The sequence below is a fragment of the Choloepus didactylus genome, chromosome 2, assembly GCF_015220235.1.
Source record: "Choloepus didactylus isolate mChoDid1 chromosome 2, mChoDid1.pri, whole genome shotgun sequence".
In the NCBI taxonomy this organism is placed as follows: Eukaryota; Metazoa; Chordata; class Mammalia; order Pilosa; family Megalonychidae; genus Choloepus; species Choloepus didactylus.
Genome location: NC_051308.1, coordinates 26,426,289 through 26,442,989, shown reverse-complemented (window position 1 = coordinate 26,442,989; position 16,701 = coordinate 26,426,289). Strand labels below are relative to the sequence as shown.

Genomic DNA, 16,701 nt, shown 5'->3' with positions numbered 1-16,701 from the left:
GAACATTTTCATTTTCATACCCCTACTATAGTTTTTGGGTTTTAGGAGAAAGGACTATGGCTTCCTGGCTTCTTTATCCCCAGAACCCCCAAAAAGCCCAACAGATAGACATTGAAATGAACAAGTTAATAACTCTTTGACCTCAAAGATCTTACAGTGCAGTTGTATAAGCAAGATATACATGTAGGAGAAGTCCAATAACTTCTCTTTAGAACAATACAAGTGGTAGAAAGACAATAAGTGATTTGGTGCCAAATTAGAAGTAAAGGAAATAAAAGCTGGGCAGGTGAAACTTTGTGGGGCTGGAGTGCTTAAAACAAAGGATTTAGATAGAAGATGGAAGCATAGATTAGATAGGACACGAAGGACAGTGGGTTCTCCATAGGGTAAACTTGCTGAGCAAAGTGGAAGAGGCATGAATGAACACAGTATTTTAGTTGGGTAGAAAAAAGACCAGCCTAGATGAGGCAAATATCCTTGCTTTTTCCTTTTGGTATCTTCTGACCACTTCTATAGCCTCTTAGAACTCCAAAAGGTAAGGAAGGGAGAAGGAATGACATCTGAAATAAATTTTGCTTCTCATCTGCTGCAACAGAAAACATTGAAACTGTCCATTAAAACAGTTTAGATGACAACATATACTGTTATGTACTCATGTCTTCTTCATTGGCATGGATGATGGTTTACATGTCATTTTGATATGGCAAATATGAAGCCAAGAACATTTTGATGTTCACACATATTTCATGACCCTAGAAATCAAACCTTAAACTTTTCAACTTCTTGTCCTCAAGAGATATCCTTATTCAACAGCAGTCCTAAAGTCAGACTTGTTGTAATCTCCATTAATGTCCTCACCACAAGTCCCTACAAATATAAAATCTAAGCAAAAATAGTTTGCTTGCTTTGCAGAAGCATGTTTAAGACAAGATCCCCATCATCTCCCAGCTCCCCCCATCCCACAAAAGCATTTTGCTACCTAGACCCTTCACTCTCCACAGCCTCCTGTTCAGCTCCGCCCCATCCCTGACCCTCACCTCGTCACTGACACTCAACCACCCCCAATATTCACCTCAATCCTGACACTTACCCAATCTCTCACCCGCACCCCAACCATCAGGCATGGAGTAAAAACATCTGTTTTTACATTACATTTTTTAAAAAGAGAGAAAGTTTTACAGGATTGTTTTGGACCATGTCAAAATGCTCCCATACCTGGGTCACAGTGCTATGTCAAAACAGCATTTCTTCAAACGTTTTTTTAAAGAAACACCAATCATTCCTATTAACTATAGATACCTAGAAAATAAATGGCTATCATAAAGGCATGGTTTCTCTGAAGTCCTAGGCAATTTTTTAACAGAATCTTATTATCATATAAACCAGAAATATTACATCCTGAGGTGTGAGAATAGGACCCACCTGAAATTAATAAAATAGCAATGAAAATTAGTAAATACATTTCTGATAAGGAGGAAGGAACAGAAAGACAATGAAATGTTAAAATATGGACTTGGTTGGCTGATATAGTTTGTTGGTATATATGCCACTAACCCAAATTGACCACCTCTTTTAAAGATCTCTGCATTTCAGATAGACTCCAGGGGAAAAAAGAAAGAGCTTTATTGCAAAGCAAACTTGTGGAGATCAGGAGACCAACCTAGTCTCAAATCTGCCTCCCTGAACTAGATAAACGTGGTTTTTTATTAAAATCAAACAAGGGAGGTGGAGACAAGGATGTCTGGGATATTGGCATATGGTGATTAGGTAGTAAATCCCTAGATTAACAACTGCAAGATAACTCTTGCGATTGGCTGTTTAAAACCGTCACATTAGGGACTGCAAACCAGCTACTTCTGCTAATGGGTCCTGTGTTGTGATAGGTGGGGCCCACGCCATTGCATAACTGGTAATGGACGGACTTCTGGTTTTCTTTTTTGGCTCGGTGTTTCTTTTTCCTGTTGTTCCTACTCTCTTTTATTCCATTCGCAGGGTATTTTATGTTTCAGGGTCACTTTAAGTTCAGGGTCCCTCTTTCAGCGTATGAACCACAAACAGGTTTGGACTGCTTTATAGATAAGGTGGGCATTGCAGGAACCGGAGGGGCCCTGGGCTAGGGTAAGTCTGGGGTTTCAGGCCTAGACTCTATCAGAAGAGGTTAAATCACTGTCTTAAAAATGGATGTGTGTGTGTGTGTGTGTGTGTGTGTGTGTGTGTATGAAAATCAAGTGTTTAATGTTGTTTACTTATTCTTATTTATAAGCCAAGATCCTTATTACGTCTACCGGTGTTTTAATTTTCCTGAGAAGTTCCTGCATTTATTTGCTTATGACAATATAAAACCATGCACACCACGTATGTGCCCTAGGCCACATTTGGCTTAACAGTGGGAACCAGGGAATGAGAAAAAGTCTATTGAAATCTCCTTGCAATGACTTGCCATTCACTTTATTTAGTAACTGTTATTTGATTTAATCATGATTATAAGAACTCTGGATTGTCAGTTTACTAGGAAGTTAATTTCCAACCTGTTTTTTTTTTCTTTCAAGACAAAACAGACCAATGGCATTCTTGTGTTAAGACACAACTCTCTCTGCCATCCCCTGTGTTTCCAGGAGGGTGGTTGTAACTTCTTTCTTCCCTCTTAAAGTATATCAAAAGATAAGAGAGTGAAAGTGACATTGTGAAAGGGAAACTAAACATTAATTTAATTAATTAATTAATTTATTATTAATTAAAGTACTTGGGGCAGACCTCAAAACTGATTAAGACATGCTACTGAGAGCCACTGGACTAGAATTTGCTTCTTCACTAGTATGGCAGTGGGGTGGCCGGGGAAGATTGTGGTAAAGAGATTAAGAAAGGGAAATGACTCACCTCTCCATTCTTAGGTGGAATCTTCAACTCCATGTACCCATGAGGAATGTATTGCTGACTGTAATTAAAGCGGGGTTTCTTTATGAGGTGATTTCTGACCGTTGAATAGGCTCCATCACATCCTACAATGAGGTCACAACTGACGTCTCTAGGAACTTTGTCAGATCTAAAAAATAAAATGAACCATTAAGAAAAAAGTCTAATGGTGAAAATAATGAGTATGAAAAATAGTGGCTCAATGGATAATTCAGAAGACTCACTTTTACATGTTTGACTTAGCGCTTTGAGGCAGTAGCCTATAAAATTAAGATGATAATGCTTGTCCCAATCATGGTTTTGTTTATGAAAACAAGAATAACACAAAGCCATATGAATTAATAAATATGAGCTAGGTGTAGAGTATGATGAAAAGCTGAGCTCCCTGCACCAAGAAACAGAATCGTGAAAAGAGGGCAAGGTATCCCAAGTAGAGGGGATGTAGGAACAACAGCAGGGATGTGGCCAGTAGTTTCCAGAAGCAACACATTTGGCTTGAGCTGAGAGTAGCAGAAGTAAGCTTATGAGAAGAATGTGGGGAGGGGAGGAATGGAGACAAGAAGAGAATTTTGGATATTAATATGAAGGGTTTAAACATATTATTCTGGCAAAAGGGAGAAAATTTTTATTTAGGGGGATGTTGTATAAAGAGTGGTGCTTTAAGAAAACTCACTTGGCAGTGGAAGTATTGAAACAGAGGTGAGAATCTAGAAGGGGAAAATTGGGGACAAGATGACTGTGTAGCCTACATGTGCAGGGATGAGAGCCTGGGCACTGTGGTGCAGCAGAAAGAAAGGGAAGGCATGGATTCTAAAGACAGTAGGAAGCAAGAAAGACAAGGACAAAATAGCAAAAGAGCACATAAAGCATGTTTTTAATTATTTGAGTAATAGTACTGGGAATTTTCAGATCTGACAGAACATGTTTTGGGAGAAATGATCAAAGTTTTAAATGTGTTTAGATGTGTCTGAGATAATGGCAGAATGTAACTGTGAAGATAGATAATGGGAAAGCACAGATACAGGGTCAGGAATGAGGAGAGGCTTGGGCTAGAGATGCTCCTTTTAGAGATGTGTTTTAAGTGGTTGTTAAATCCATGACTGTGAATCTATGACTTGTCCCAAGAGTGGGATATGAGGCTTGGAAATATAGAAGAAATAGAATCAGTGAAGGAGAGGCAGCAAATTAACCTCAAGAAAGGGACGAGGAGAAGCAGGACAGCAAAGGGTCACATATCTCACGAGAGGAAAGAGTTTGAAGAAGAGTCCATTTTTGACCAGTGTCAAATATTGCAGAAATTTAACAAGCCTGAGAATTAAGAAACATCACTGGCCTTGGTAGTATCAGAAGGTATCTAAGACCTATTTTAGATCTCAAATTCCTTGAATCTAAAAACTCTTTGAATGACCCTTTTAGTAATTATTTAACTCTTTTAACTCTTTCAAAAGAGCCAAAGAACAAAGTTTACAGCCACAATTCTCCACTCCAAATCTTCAACTCTGAAGCCAAAAGCCTGACCCCATGATTACCCAAGCACTGTGATCACTCCTTCTTCAGGACTACATTTCAACAGCCTGTGGCCAAAGTGCAGCTTCACATTTGGATATTGCTCAACAGCTGAGAAAACAAAGAAAGAAAGAAAACAAGTAGAAATGAAATTTTAATTTTTATTTCATGTAATCAAATTGAGATATCGTTTTCTGAAAATGTTATAATAGAGGATATTTATTGTCAACAACGTAAAATTGAATTTGTTATAATGATAATTTGATGATTATTTGGCAAATGTTCCAGTGTAATTTAGAAGTAAAACAGATTAGTAAAAATCAGCTATTCTTGTCTGAGAAAAATCCAACTAATACCATTATGCAAACTCTTACATTATTGGAACTGCTGGCACCCTGGGGGAGAAAGGTAGCAACACGTATTTTAATAGCTGCCTCTAATTTAAGGATTTATTTGTGACTGAAAGGATTCAAACACCTTTTCTCACTCTATGTCTCTTTTTAGCAAGTCCTCTGGACTTTTGATTCAAGTTGCCACAAATATAGATTGTTGATTGTAAGTGTTTTTGAACTCAAACACTGTAACAACTGGGTGGGAGGTGGTATGGAAAGAAATAGAAACTAATGATTTTAGTGCTTTTTTGTTTTGCCTGCTAACAGTCTACAGAACTTAGTGAATTCCATCTTCTGAAGTATTAATCACATTCTTGCTATTGTAGTAAAATATGATTTAACCAAATTTGCTTTTGAACCCATTAATGTGCATTCTCTCTGGCAGCGGATCTGTAGTTACAGGATATTGTTCTTAAAGACACAAATCAGAATACAGCTGCTAGAGCTGGAAACGACCTCAGAGATTATTTAGCTCAAAATTCTTCAGTTTATAAGTGGAGAAACCAATATCCTGGAAGGAAAGACAAGATGCCTGAGATCATGCAAAGTGAAAAATTAGAAGAAATATGTCAGAAGTTCTGACTGCCAACTCCATATTCCTTTTGGTACTCCTCTCTCCTTTTCATCTTCTTTTGTTCCTTTTTTTAGTGTTTGATTTGGAGATTGGTGATTTTAAGATGCTTGGATTTAAGATTGGAAGTCTTAGGATATTGAAATCTGAAAGCAGATTAGAAGTTATGGAAGAGGGGGTGGGGAGAGGGGGAATGTTCCTAGGAAAAAAAAGAATATTGAAATCTGTGAGATCCTAAACCAAAGAAATTGGTCTGGGTATAAGGAATCTTTTGGCAAATAACTTTGGAAAATTCAAGGCTTACCTGATCCACTATGTGTATCATTTGCAAATATGAAAGTGTTTGTGGAATCAACTTTTTTTTTAACTTAAATGTATGATAATACACCCCAAACAGTTTACCATATAGCACTAGTCCTGAGGTATGATCCCTAAAATAACTACTCTGTGGTCAAAGACACTGGAGAAATGATGATTTTCTCTGTTTAGGACTGTACAATCCAAGTCGCTGGCTGTATGTGGCTGTTGAATGCTTAAAACATGGCTTTTCTGAATTGAGATGTGTATACACACTGGATTTTGAAAACTTAGTATGAACAAAGAATATAAAAGCTTTAAAATCCTCATGATTACTTATAAAACATGAAATAATATTTTAGATATATTTATTAGGTTAAGTAAAAAGTGTTTCTAAAAATAATTTTACCTCCTTTTTAGTTTTCTTAATGTGGCTAATAAAAAATTTTTAGTTGCACATGTGGCTCACATTTGTAGCCAGACTTTGCACAGGGCTGCTCCAGAAGATCCACAATGCAGACTAGAATAATAAAGACCCTGAGCAGTACTGCAAGTAAAAAGACTTTTAAAACTCATTTGACACAGGATTTATCAAACTTACTTAACCACTTTTCCTTGTTTTGTTTTATTTAACAATTATTAACATCCCACAAAACACGTGAACCATGAAACCATCCTATTATGAAATGTTGATGGGGGAAAACTATGTAGTTACAGTGCTCCCAGAGAGGAGGCTGTTCAGTTAGTGAGGAATGAGCATTTAAAATAGATTGACTATCTGGAATGGGTGGCTCACACATTTGCTGCCATGTAAAGGAATAAATACCTTTATATGCTTAAAAAAATTTAAGAGTCAAAAGAATCAACATGTTTTTTTATTAACATGTTTATAGCATTTATGAAATTGAATAATGAAAAACAGGGAACTTCTGATTCATACCATATTTTACTTTCCCATGTTTTAGCTCCCTTGTATTAGCAGATGTTTCATATATGATATTGGAGGCAGTAACTCTAGAGGTTAACAGCATGAACTTTGGAATAAAACAGACTCAAGTTCAAATCTACAGTCTGCCACTTATTCACAGTAAGACTTAAGCTCTCTGAACCTTCATTTCACATCCATAAAACTGAAATAAAAATAATTCCTGGCTTACCTAGTTGTTGGGAGGATTATATAAAATAATGCCTATGAAGTACATAAAAGTACTTAATTCCTAGTACCTTAATAAGGGTTTGCTATTATTTTTACCTTATAAAGAGGTCGTCTTAAGTTTTGCCATACTACTTAATTTTTTAAAAAGTTGTTTTGTGGTTTATTTGTTTTCTTAAAATCAACATGAAAGTATCTGGCAAAGTAGCTCCACCCCACCCAACTACCATCCAAAAGATAGTCTTACAAATATAACTAAAGACATGGAGTTAAGAATAATACTAAACCTTATTTCTTAAGTTCCTGATGAATTAACTGAAGTGACCTTCCTCATCACACTCTTCCCACATCAATTCATTTCAATTCAATTCAATTCAATCCAAATCAATTCAATTCAACAGACATATGGCAAACCCACTCTGTGTAGGGGTTTGTAGAGAAACAAAGATAAATCATGCAGAACCTCTGCTCTCCAAAGAATCACAGGCTCCTAAACTATATCAGGAGGAGTTGATTTTAAAAACAGACTTGGTTCTGTCCAGCCAGTGTAGACCATCAAGTGTCCTTCACAGCTCTGAGGAAGCGTACTATGTTTAAATCTCCTCTACCACCTTTGTCCAGGGTGAGCTGGAACAATGGCCACCCTCAAAGTTGGGTCCCCAGTGACCTGAAGTAGCTAATCAAAAGCAATGATCAGCAATTAGTATGCAAACCCACTCCCCCAGATCTTGGGGAAGTGAGTTTTTATGTCCCTCTCTGTTATCAGCAAGCTATGCCAGGGGCCATACCCCACTGCTGCATGCCACGAGAGTGGGGGAAGGGTGCCAGTAACAGACAGAGAGAATGATTTACTGAAATTTACCATAATTGAACAGCCTTTTCCTTCTGCTCTTCCATGGATGCTGCACAGTGTTCTACTGGACTCAGGAGTTCAAAATAGTTGATTCAGAGAGTTCCTGCCTGTAGAATAGTTTCTCTGGTAGAAAGACTGATTCCTGGAGCTGCATACTTCACCATCTTCTCACAAGTCAAATCAGAGACCTAACCTCAAAACTGGAAGAACCAGAAAAAGAAGAGCAAACTAAGCCCAAAGAAAGCAGAAGGAAAGAAACAACAAAGATTAGAGAGGAGATAAGTGAAATTGAGAATTAAAAAACAATAGAGAAATCAACAAAACCAAACATTGGTTCTTTGGAAAGGTCAATAAAATTGACAAACCTTTAGCTAAACTGACAAAGAAAAGAGAGGACACAAATAACTAAAGTCAGAAATGAAAAGGGGGATGTTACTACCGACCCCATTGAAATAAAAGACTACAAGAGGATACTATGAACAAAAGTATGCCAACAACTTAGACAACCTAGACGAAATGAGCAATTCCTAGAAACAAACTACTTGCACTGACTCAAGAAGAAATAGAAGACTGCAACAAACCAAAAACTGATGAAGAGATTGAATCCTTCATCAAAAACCTCCTAACGAAATAAAGCTCAGGACCAGATGGCTTTGCGGGGGATTTTACCAAACATTCCAAGAAGAATTAACACCAGTCCTACTCAAACTCTTCCAAAAGCTTGAAGAGGAGGGAACACTCCCTGATTCTTTCCATGAGACCAATATCGTCCTCATACCAAAGCCAGATAAAGAAACCACGAGAAAAGAAAATTACATACCAATATCCCTTATGAATATAGATGCAAAAATCCTCAATGAAATAATAGCAAACCAAATTCAAGAGCACATTAAGAGAATTATATACCATGGTCAGATGCGATTTATCCAAAGCTTTCCCTCTAAGATCAAGAACAAGACAAAGATGCCCAGTGTCACTGCTGTTATTCAACATTGTACTGGAAGTTCTAGCCACAGCAATTGGTCAAGAAAAAGAAATAAAAGGCATCCAAATTTGAAAGGAAGAAGTAAAACTTTTCCTATTTTCAGATGACATGACTTTACATACAGGAAATCCTGAAAAATCCACAACAGAGCTCCTAGATCTAATAAATTAATTCAACAGTGGTGGGGTACAAGATCAACACCCCCAAGTCAGTAGGGCTTCTATACACTAGTAATGAACAATCACAACAAGAAATCTAAAAATTCCATTTCTAATAGCAATTAAATCTAGGAATAAATCTATCCAAGGATGTAAAGGACTTGTACACAGAAAACTACAAATCATTGCTAATAGAAATCAACAAAGACCTAAATAAATGGAAGTACATTCCATGTTCATGGATTAGAAGACTAAATATTATCAAGATGTCAATTCTACCCAAAGTGATTTACAATTCAATGCAATTCCAGTCAAAATTCCAACAACCTTCTTTACAGAAATGGAAAAGCTAATCATTAAATTTATACGGAAGGGTAAGAGGTCCTGAATAACCAAAGCCATCTTGAAAAAGAAGAATAAAGTTCAAAGACTCATAATTCCTGATCTTAAAACTATTACAAAGCCAGAGTAATGAAAACAGCTTGGTCTTGGCACAAAAAGAGACATATAGACCAATAGAATTGAACTGAGAGTTCATAAATCAATCCTCACATTTATGGCCAACTGATTTTTTGACAGGGGGCAAAGACCACTCAATTAGGAAAGAATAGTCTCTTCAACAAATAGTGCTGAGGAAACTAGATTGCCATATGCAAAAGAATGACAGGGAACCCCTGTGTTACACCATATACAAAAGTCAACTCAAAATGGATCACAGACCTAAATATAAGAGTCAGAACTATGAAACTCCTAGAAGAAAATATTGGGAAGCATCTTCGGAACCTTGAGCTAAGCAATGGTTTCTTAGACCAAAAGCACAAATAGCAAAAGAAAAAATAAATGGAACTCCATCAAAATTAAAAACTTTTTGTGCATCAAAGGAATTGGTACCAATCAAAAGCAGTGGGTTCTCTGCCTAATGTGCTCAAATGACCAATTCCTGAGACACCAGGGTTTCAAAAAGAGAGTTTATTGCTAGGTGTGAAGCAGGAGATCAGATGGCTATTGGCCGAAGAAGCTGCTTCCCAAACTGCAGTAACTCTGACTGTTTTATAGTACCAAAAAGATGGGCAAGTTTTAGGAAAATAAACACAATGGCTACAGATGATGAGATTAGAGGTGATTTTGAATTGGGGGGGGGGGGGGGTTAGTTCTGGGCTGACTCAAGGCCTTTTATTAATAAACATTAGGGGCTGTCTTTAGTAATCATAAGACTCCAAAGTTGAAAAACAGGATAACGAGGTTTAAGTTAGGGTCAGTCACAAGGTTTTTATGATCACAAGATAAAGGCTATATAGTTATACTATCATTATCAGAGATCAAGGCAGATAGATTATAGTTCAGAGATCTCAGGTATGTCCCTCTGTCTATTCTAATATACCAGACAGTAAAAAGGATCTGAGTAATGATTCAGTAATCATAATTACCCCCTAAATCCTAACTTCTTGGTTACAGAATTTATCAAGAAAGTAAAAGAACAGCCTATACAATGCAGAAAATACTTGGAAACTACATATCTGATAAGGATTTAATGTCCAGAATATATAAAGAAATCCTTCAACTCAACAACAAAAAGACAAACAAGCCAATTTAAAAATTGGCAAAAGTCTTGAACAGACGTTTCTCCAAAGGAGATACATAAATTGCTAAAAAGATGCTCAACACCACAAGCTATTAGGGAAATGCAAATAAAAACTATAATAAGATACTATTTCACACCCACTAGAATGGCTACTATTGAAAAAAAACAGAAAATTGCAAGTGTTGAGAAATAGGAACACTCATTCTTTGCTGGTGGAAACATGCAATGGTGCACCTGCTGTGGAAGACAATTTGGCAGTTCCTCAGAATTACCACATGATTCGGCAATCCCACTTCCAGGTATGTACACAAAAGAATTAAAAACAGGCCTTTGCACAAATATTTGCACACCGATGTTCATAGTGGCATTATTCACAATTGCCAAAAGATGGAATTAACTCAAGGGTCCATCAACTGATGAAAGGATAAACAAAATGTGGTATATGCATACAATGGAATATTATTCAGCCATAAAAAGGAATGAAGTTCTGATACATATGAGAACATGGGTGAATTTTGAAGACATGTTGAGTGAAATAAGCCAGATACAAAAGGATAAATAAAACATGATCTCACTAATATGAAATAATTAGATTAAGCAAACTCATAAAGTCAGAATCTAGAATTCAAGTTACCAGGAGACAGGGTAGAGGTAGGGAATAGGGAGTTAAGGCTTCACGTGTATAGAGTTTCTACTTGAAACAGTGGAAAAGTTTTGATTATGAATGGTGGTGATGGTAACACAACATTTTGAACATAATTACCAGCACAGGAATATATATTCTAATGTGGTTAAAAGAGAAAAATTTAGGTTCATATAGAATGTTACTAGAAAAAAACAAAGTAGAAATACCTAAGTGGCATGTTTTGCTGGGAATGAATCTATTTAGTACAAATGCTGAAAAGGATAAAAAGCAATTATGATCCAAGCTTCAATTTAGCTAAGGGCTATATGGAGTTGATCGGATTGATTACTCAAGCTACAAATTTAATTTGCACACCAGTGACTCGTCCATTGATGGGTAGGTCTTTGTATTCATTCAAGTTGGAAACTTCAGGTTATATTTTACACCTTCCTCTTTTTCAATTGTCTAGATCCCCTATCAATTTGGTTTTCCACAAATATGAAACTACATCCTCCCTTCCAAAGTTTCTATAGCTTTAGTTTCAGGAAGTCATTGTTGCAAACAGGGATTATGGGAATAGCCAAAGAAAGGAAGCTCTCTCTGTGTCATGCTCCACACTACTATCCTTCTTCATTGTGAAATGCAAATCTATCATGTAACCATAAATTGTTCGGGAGTATGTCTGTGATTCCACTAAACTGTGAGTACTTCAAAGGAGAGTACTTACTCATTCCAGTGCCTGGAAGACAGCATCAATAAATGTTGAACAAATGATTTTTAATTAGGTAATTGATAAGATATGAAAAAGAGATTCCAGAAGCTGTGTCACTATTACTCTTCAAAGAGGACTTTGCTACGTACATAGTCTTATTCTGAATAACCCATAGAAAGCACTGGGAGACAAATCCCAATAAATCATGTGACAAGATTAGTCTGATACATTTCATTCAAAATGCCAACTGATGAGTAAAACCATTGGACTTACCAGTCAATAAATCCTTGTTTAGATCTTCTCTGCTTATAGAAAGAATATACTGCAAGAAAAACATAGTAAGTACTATTTATTTCTGGAAAACCAACAAATATAATTCTAAGTTATTCTTTCAGCCCTAGGAAATATTATTTAGTAAAAGGGTGCAGGATTAGTTTTATAACTCTTTAACTAAGTGGCCTTCTTTTAAAACACTTTCACATATAACACAATGCCCAAGTTGAAGCGTAGGCTTTTTCAAAGTTTGATATTATAAAAACAAAGTTCTCTTATAGCCAAAAAGTATTTTCACTAAGATAGGAATTTTGTTGACTATCACTAACAACACATCACAAATCTCAAAATTTTCATCTTAGGTCTTAGAAAGAGAAATACAAACTGAAAAATAATTAATTTTCCTTGGGGCCGTAAGGGAAAGAGAACACCCCCTCCCCACCCCCGCCTTTTTCCTTAGAGCCTTCACTTTAGAAAATCTGTCATTGAAAATTCTTTCTCTGTCCTTTGAGACGTATGCCAGTCTTTTTTCTTTGTTATTTTTGTTATTAATATGATTTAGTCTTTAACCTTAGAGATATTTAATCTCATTATTGATGATTTTTCTGATCTGAATCTGTGTGCCGGTTTGAATGTATTGTGCCCCCCAAACGCCATTATCTTTGATGTAGTCTTGTGGGGCAGATGTTTTGGTGCTGATTAGATTTGCTTGGAATGTGCCACACCCAGTTGTGGGTGATGACTCTGATGAGATACTCCCATGGAGGCATGGCCCCACCCACTCAGGGTGGGCCTTGATCAGTGGAGCCATATAAATGAGCTGACTCAAAGAGAAGGAACACAGTGCAGCTGTGAGTGATGTTTTGAAGAGGAGCAAGCTTGCTAGAGAGGAACATCCTGGGAGAAAGCCATTTTGAAAGCAGAACTTTGGAACAGATGCCAGCCACGTGCCTTCCTAGCTAACAGAGGTTTTCCAGATGCCATTGGCCATCCTCCAGTGAAGGTACCTGATTACTGATGTGTTACCTTGGACACTTTATGGCCTTAAGACTGTAACTGTGCAGCCAGATAAACCCCCTTTTTATAAAAGCCAGTCCATCTCTGGTGTTTTGCATTCCGCAGCATTAGCAAACTAGAACAATCTGTTTATGAACTTTTTAATGCAATTTTATTGAGATAGGTTCACATACCCATACAATCATCCAAAGTGAACAATTATTCGCAGTATCATCATATAGTTGTGCATTCATGACCACAATCAATTTTTGAACTGTATGCCAGTCTTTTTAAAAGCTAAATAAATCTCTCACCCACCTTTACAACTCAGGAATTATAAATTGGGAACCATCTCTCTGAAATGTAACCATCAAGGAAGTTAGCACTCCTATCTCCCAGTTCCCCTGGCTTTGGCAGGAGCCTGGCTCCAAGTTGCAGAACTCCCTCTGTTACAAAGAAGCATGAAGTTTTATTTTTCCTTTGGGTAAAGGCAACTGGCTAACATAGATGGCTGCCCCAATTACCAGGTGAATTTAGGATGAACTATGTGTTACAAATGAGTGCTGTTAAGTCCTCTTCTTTGAGGACTAGTTATCTTTAACTTCAGAACACGTATGGGGTAGGCTGTATCTGCTTGACTGTAATAAGAAAGGGTAAGCTTGCCTTCCGTCTTTGCCCCCTCTTTAGCAGATCACCTGTTATGCCCATCACGTTCTGGCTAAATGCTTATTAAATAGTAAAACTATGTATTTTCTCTTCTGCCTCTGTGGAGAGATTTTCTGGGTTGGCAGGAGATTCTGTTTTTAATTATATTTTCCAAAATACAGGAAAATAGGGAGACTTTCCCTAAATTCTCCAAATCTAGCTGTTTAAAAAACTTCAATAATGACAGCATCATTAGAATAAATGTACTTTTCCATACGTATTTCAAAGGCCTTTGAAAAAAGATATAAACAAAATAAAGTCACTCTAAGAGATTTAAAATGGAGTTGGAAGGTCATTCTGGAGTTACTCTTATACACGCCTCTGCCAGATATCACAAACTGTCAAAGTATGCAAATCCTCAATCAACAATTTTCCTCAAAACCCTAAGGATATCCGGACAGGAAAGAGAAACCACAAGATAAGGAACTCAGTAAACTACCTAACCTGAAGGACATTTGGAGTGCCCCCAAATACCCACCAATCACAAACAATTTATGTAATCTTTTTCTTTAAAAATCCTTATCTGGGAGACCCTAGGTGGGGACAGTTTGGGTTGTAACCTGAATCTGTGCTCCCAGAATTGCAATTCTAAAAATGCCAAATAAATGCCTCTGTTACCTTGCAGCTTAGCTTGTTATTTCTTGGTTGACTTGTTCATTTCAGTGTAGAAGCTGTGTGTGGTGATAGTGGGGGGGGTGGGGGGTGAGAGGGGTAGGGCCAGCCCGGCTGTGATATGACCTACGTATATGGTTGATTGTTTCTGACTTTATAGAAAAACTGAGCAGAGCCAACTTGTCCACTGGGCACAGGAGAATCACAATATTTTTAAATATTTTAACATTCACAAAAATGTTAATTTTAGTTTATTTTTAAATCAGAAGAAAAAAACAAATATAATAATGGTGAATGTATAATAATAAATCCAGCCTGGATTAAATTCATCTTTATACCAACACGGTTGCAAAATCCAATTTTTAATATTTATTTCTTTTAGAGGAAGAGATCGATGAAGGTAAAAATGCCTATGGCCCAAGAAAGTCAGAATGCAGCCTTGCAATTTAGGGTGAATCCATGACACTAATAATTTGAAGCATACACTTTACTGACTTATGAGACATCACAATATTTAATACAAAAATGGAATTTTAAGAATCTTCACCTCATTCAGGAGTAAAAGTTTTAAATTAACACTAAGTCTATGCCTGGTGTAAAAATAACTTGGTCGTGCTAGAGTGACAATGACCGAGGAGATTCCCATGTCTTTGCTGTAAATGAAAATTCACAGAGGTCTTGTAATTCTTTCCCTGGTAGTTCTGCTTTCTGAAGTTCTACAACAAGAGTCACCACATTTCAATGAAAACGAAACTTGTTATTCAAAGTGTGTTAGGAAACATTCAAATTACGAACAATCGTTTACGTGAGAATATTCTTTCCAGTTCAGTCTCAGGCTTTGTTGGCGTCTGCATCATCTGGGAAGCCACAGATGATCTCGCAGGAAGGGTCTCGCGGGAAGACAAGGGGGTAACTCTGTCTAATCCACCCCCTATCTCTGGCAGAATTTTTTTATCTAAACCAAGAGCCAGAGACATTGCCATCAAGTCTTATTTCTTTAATACCTGTTCTAAAATGTTGATCTTAGGAGGAATAAATAAAAATAAACAGGTCAAGGGCTAAAAATGGCCCTTGTGACAAATTAGAAAAGGAAAAAATCCTAAAGGAGGGTGATAATCTCCTTTGTAGATCCATTAGACAATTGTACTTCTGGCTTTTTCAAATGTGTTAGGGGGGAAGGTTAGGTAGGAAAGGAGGGAGGGGTAGTGACCCCAAGACCCATAACAAAGTTCCTCACTCTTTGCAACCTGAAAAGAACCAAAGAAAAGGGCAGCTCATCAATCCCTTATTAGAATAACCACAGGTAGAAGGCCCTCCACATCCTTATAATGCAAGGATCCCGACCTCAGAGCCTTCTCCTTTGGAGAATGCCTGTGCTCACATGCATCGAGCGTGTACTTTCGCATTAAACTTTTTGGCTTTACACACTGACTAGTCCTTGAATTCTTTCCTGTGACTGAGTCAAAAACCCTCATGGCACCAGCCCTTGGTTGAGGTCTCCATCTCTCTGAGAACTCCTGGGGCTCTCCGGCATCATTACAGAGATGTGTGTACTCCCTATACCTCAAATGCCTTCAAGTAAGAATGGCTTTCTAGTAAAGGGGATGCCGTTTTTCTTTTTCATTTTGCCTTTTGAGATTTGGGGCATAGGAGGTTAGGAGTAAGAATTTGGGAACTCGGAGCTGCTCTGTATATTGGGGGAATGTTTTCCCATGTATATTAGGGCAGTTTGGGAAGCCAGTGACAGGAACCAACAAGACAGGAAAACTCCAGACAATGCATGGGAGAAAGGGCTGAGAACAACAAGTTGGAGAAGGGTCAGGGAGGGTGGTCAGAGAGGATTTTGGAAGTCTAATGTTGCCTGCTAGAGATTTCTGTGCAATGTGATCCCTCCATGAGCCCCAGGCCTTCAGCCTGAACATGCATCATTTGAGTGGGTGGTCTCTTTAGATACTGTTGAAAAGGGTGAATTTCACTTCTGGATCATCACTTTACACAGCCAACACCAGGTGTGAAGGAGTGGAAAGACAGGAGGTAGAGGAGGCCAAGAGAAGGAAGGTGATTTGTGGGACTCCTGGGATCATGGCTTTGCACCACTTGATTCCAGGCTGTGGAATCAAGTGGTCCAAAGCAATTTTACTTAGATCTTAAGGGACAAAGAGTTATAAAAGAAATGATATCAACTAAAGAAAGAATTGTGGCTATAAATTTAGCATTAACTCAATTTGAAGAGAATTGGGAAATGGCAGGAACGATTGTGGGAGGGATCAATTCCTCCACCTCCTAATGTATTCAAGACCCCCAAATGGGGACTCCCATTACTTTCACCCTCTTGAAGCCTTTCTGGTGATGGAGCTGCTGCCTCCCC

At 37.6% G+C, this 16,701-nt stretch overlaps 1 protein-coding gene across 3 annotated transcripts in view; it reads right to left on the bottom strand.

Annotated features, from left to right (window-relative positions):
* Nucleotides 1-16,701, bottom strand: part of KMO (kynurenine 3-monooxygenase) — a 91,796-nt gene that overhangs the window by 53,732 nt on the left and 21,363 nt on the right. For all 3 annotated transcript variants that reach the window (XR_005214608.1, XM_037822036.1, XM_037822032.1), the window contains exons 5-7: nucleotides 12,021-12,069; nucleotides 4,443-4,530; nucleotides 2,878-3,043 (exon numbers count right to left, since the gene is read on the bottom strand). Coding sequence is in view for 2 of the 3 variants with exons in the window: in XM_037822036.1 (XP_037677964.1) it covers nucleotides 2,878-3,043; nucleotides 4,443-4,530; nucleotides 12,021-12,069 (303 nt within the window). In the remaining variant the exon portion in view is untranslated. The remainder of the gene's footprint in view (nucleotides 1-2,877; nucleotides 3,044-4,442; nucleotides 4,531-12,020; nucleotides 12,070-16,701) is intronic.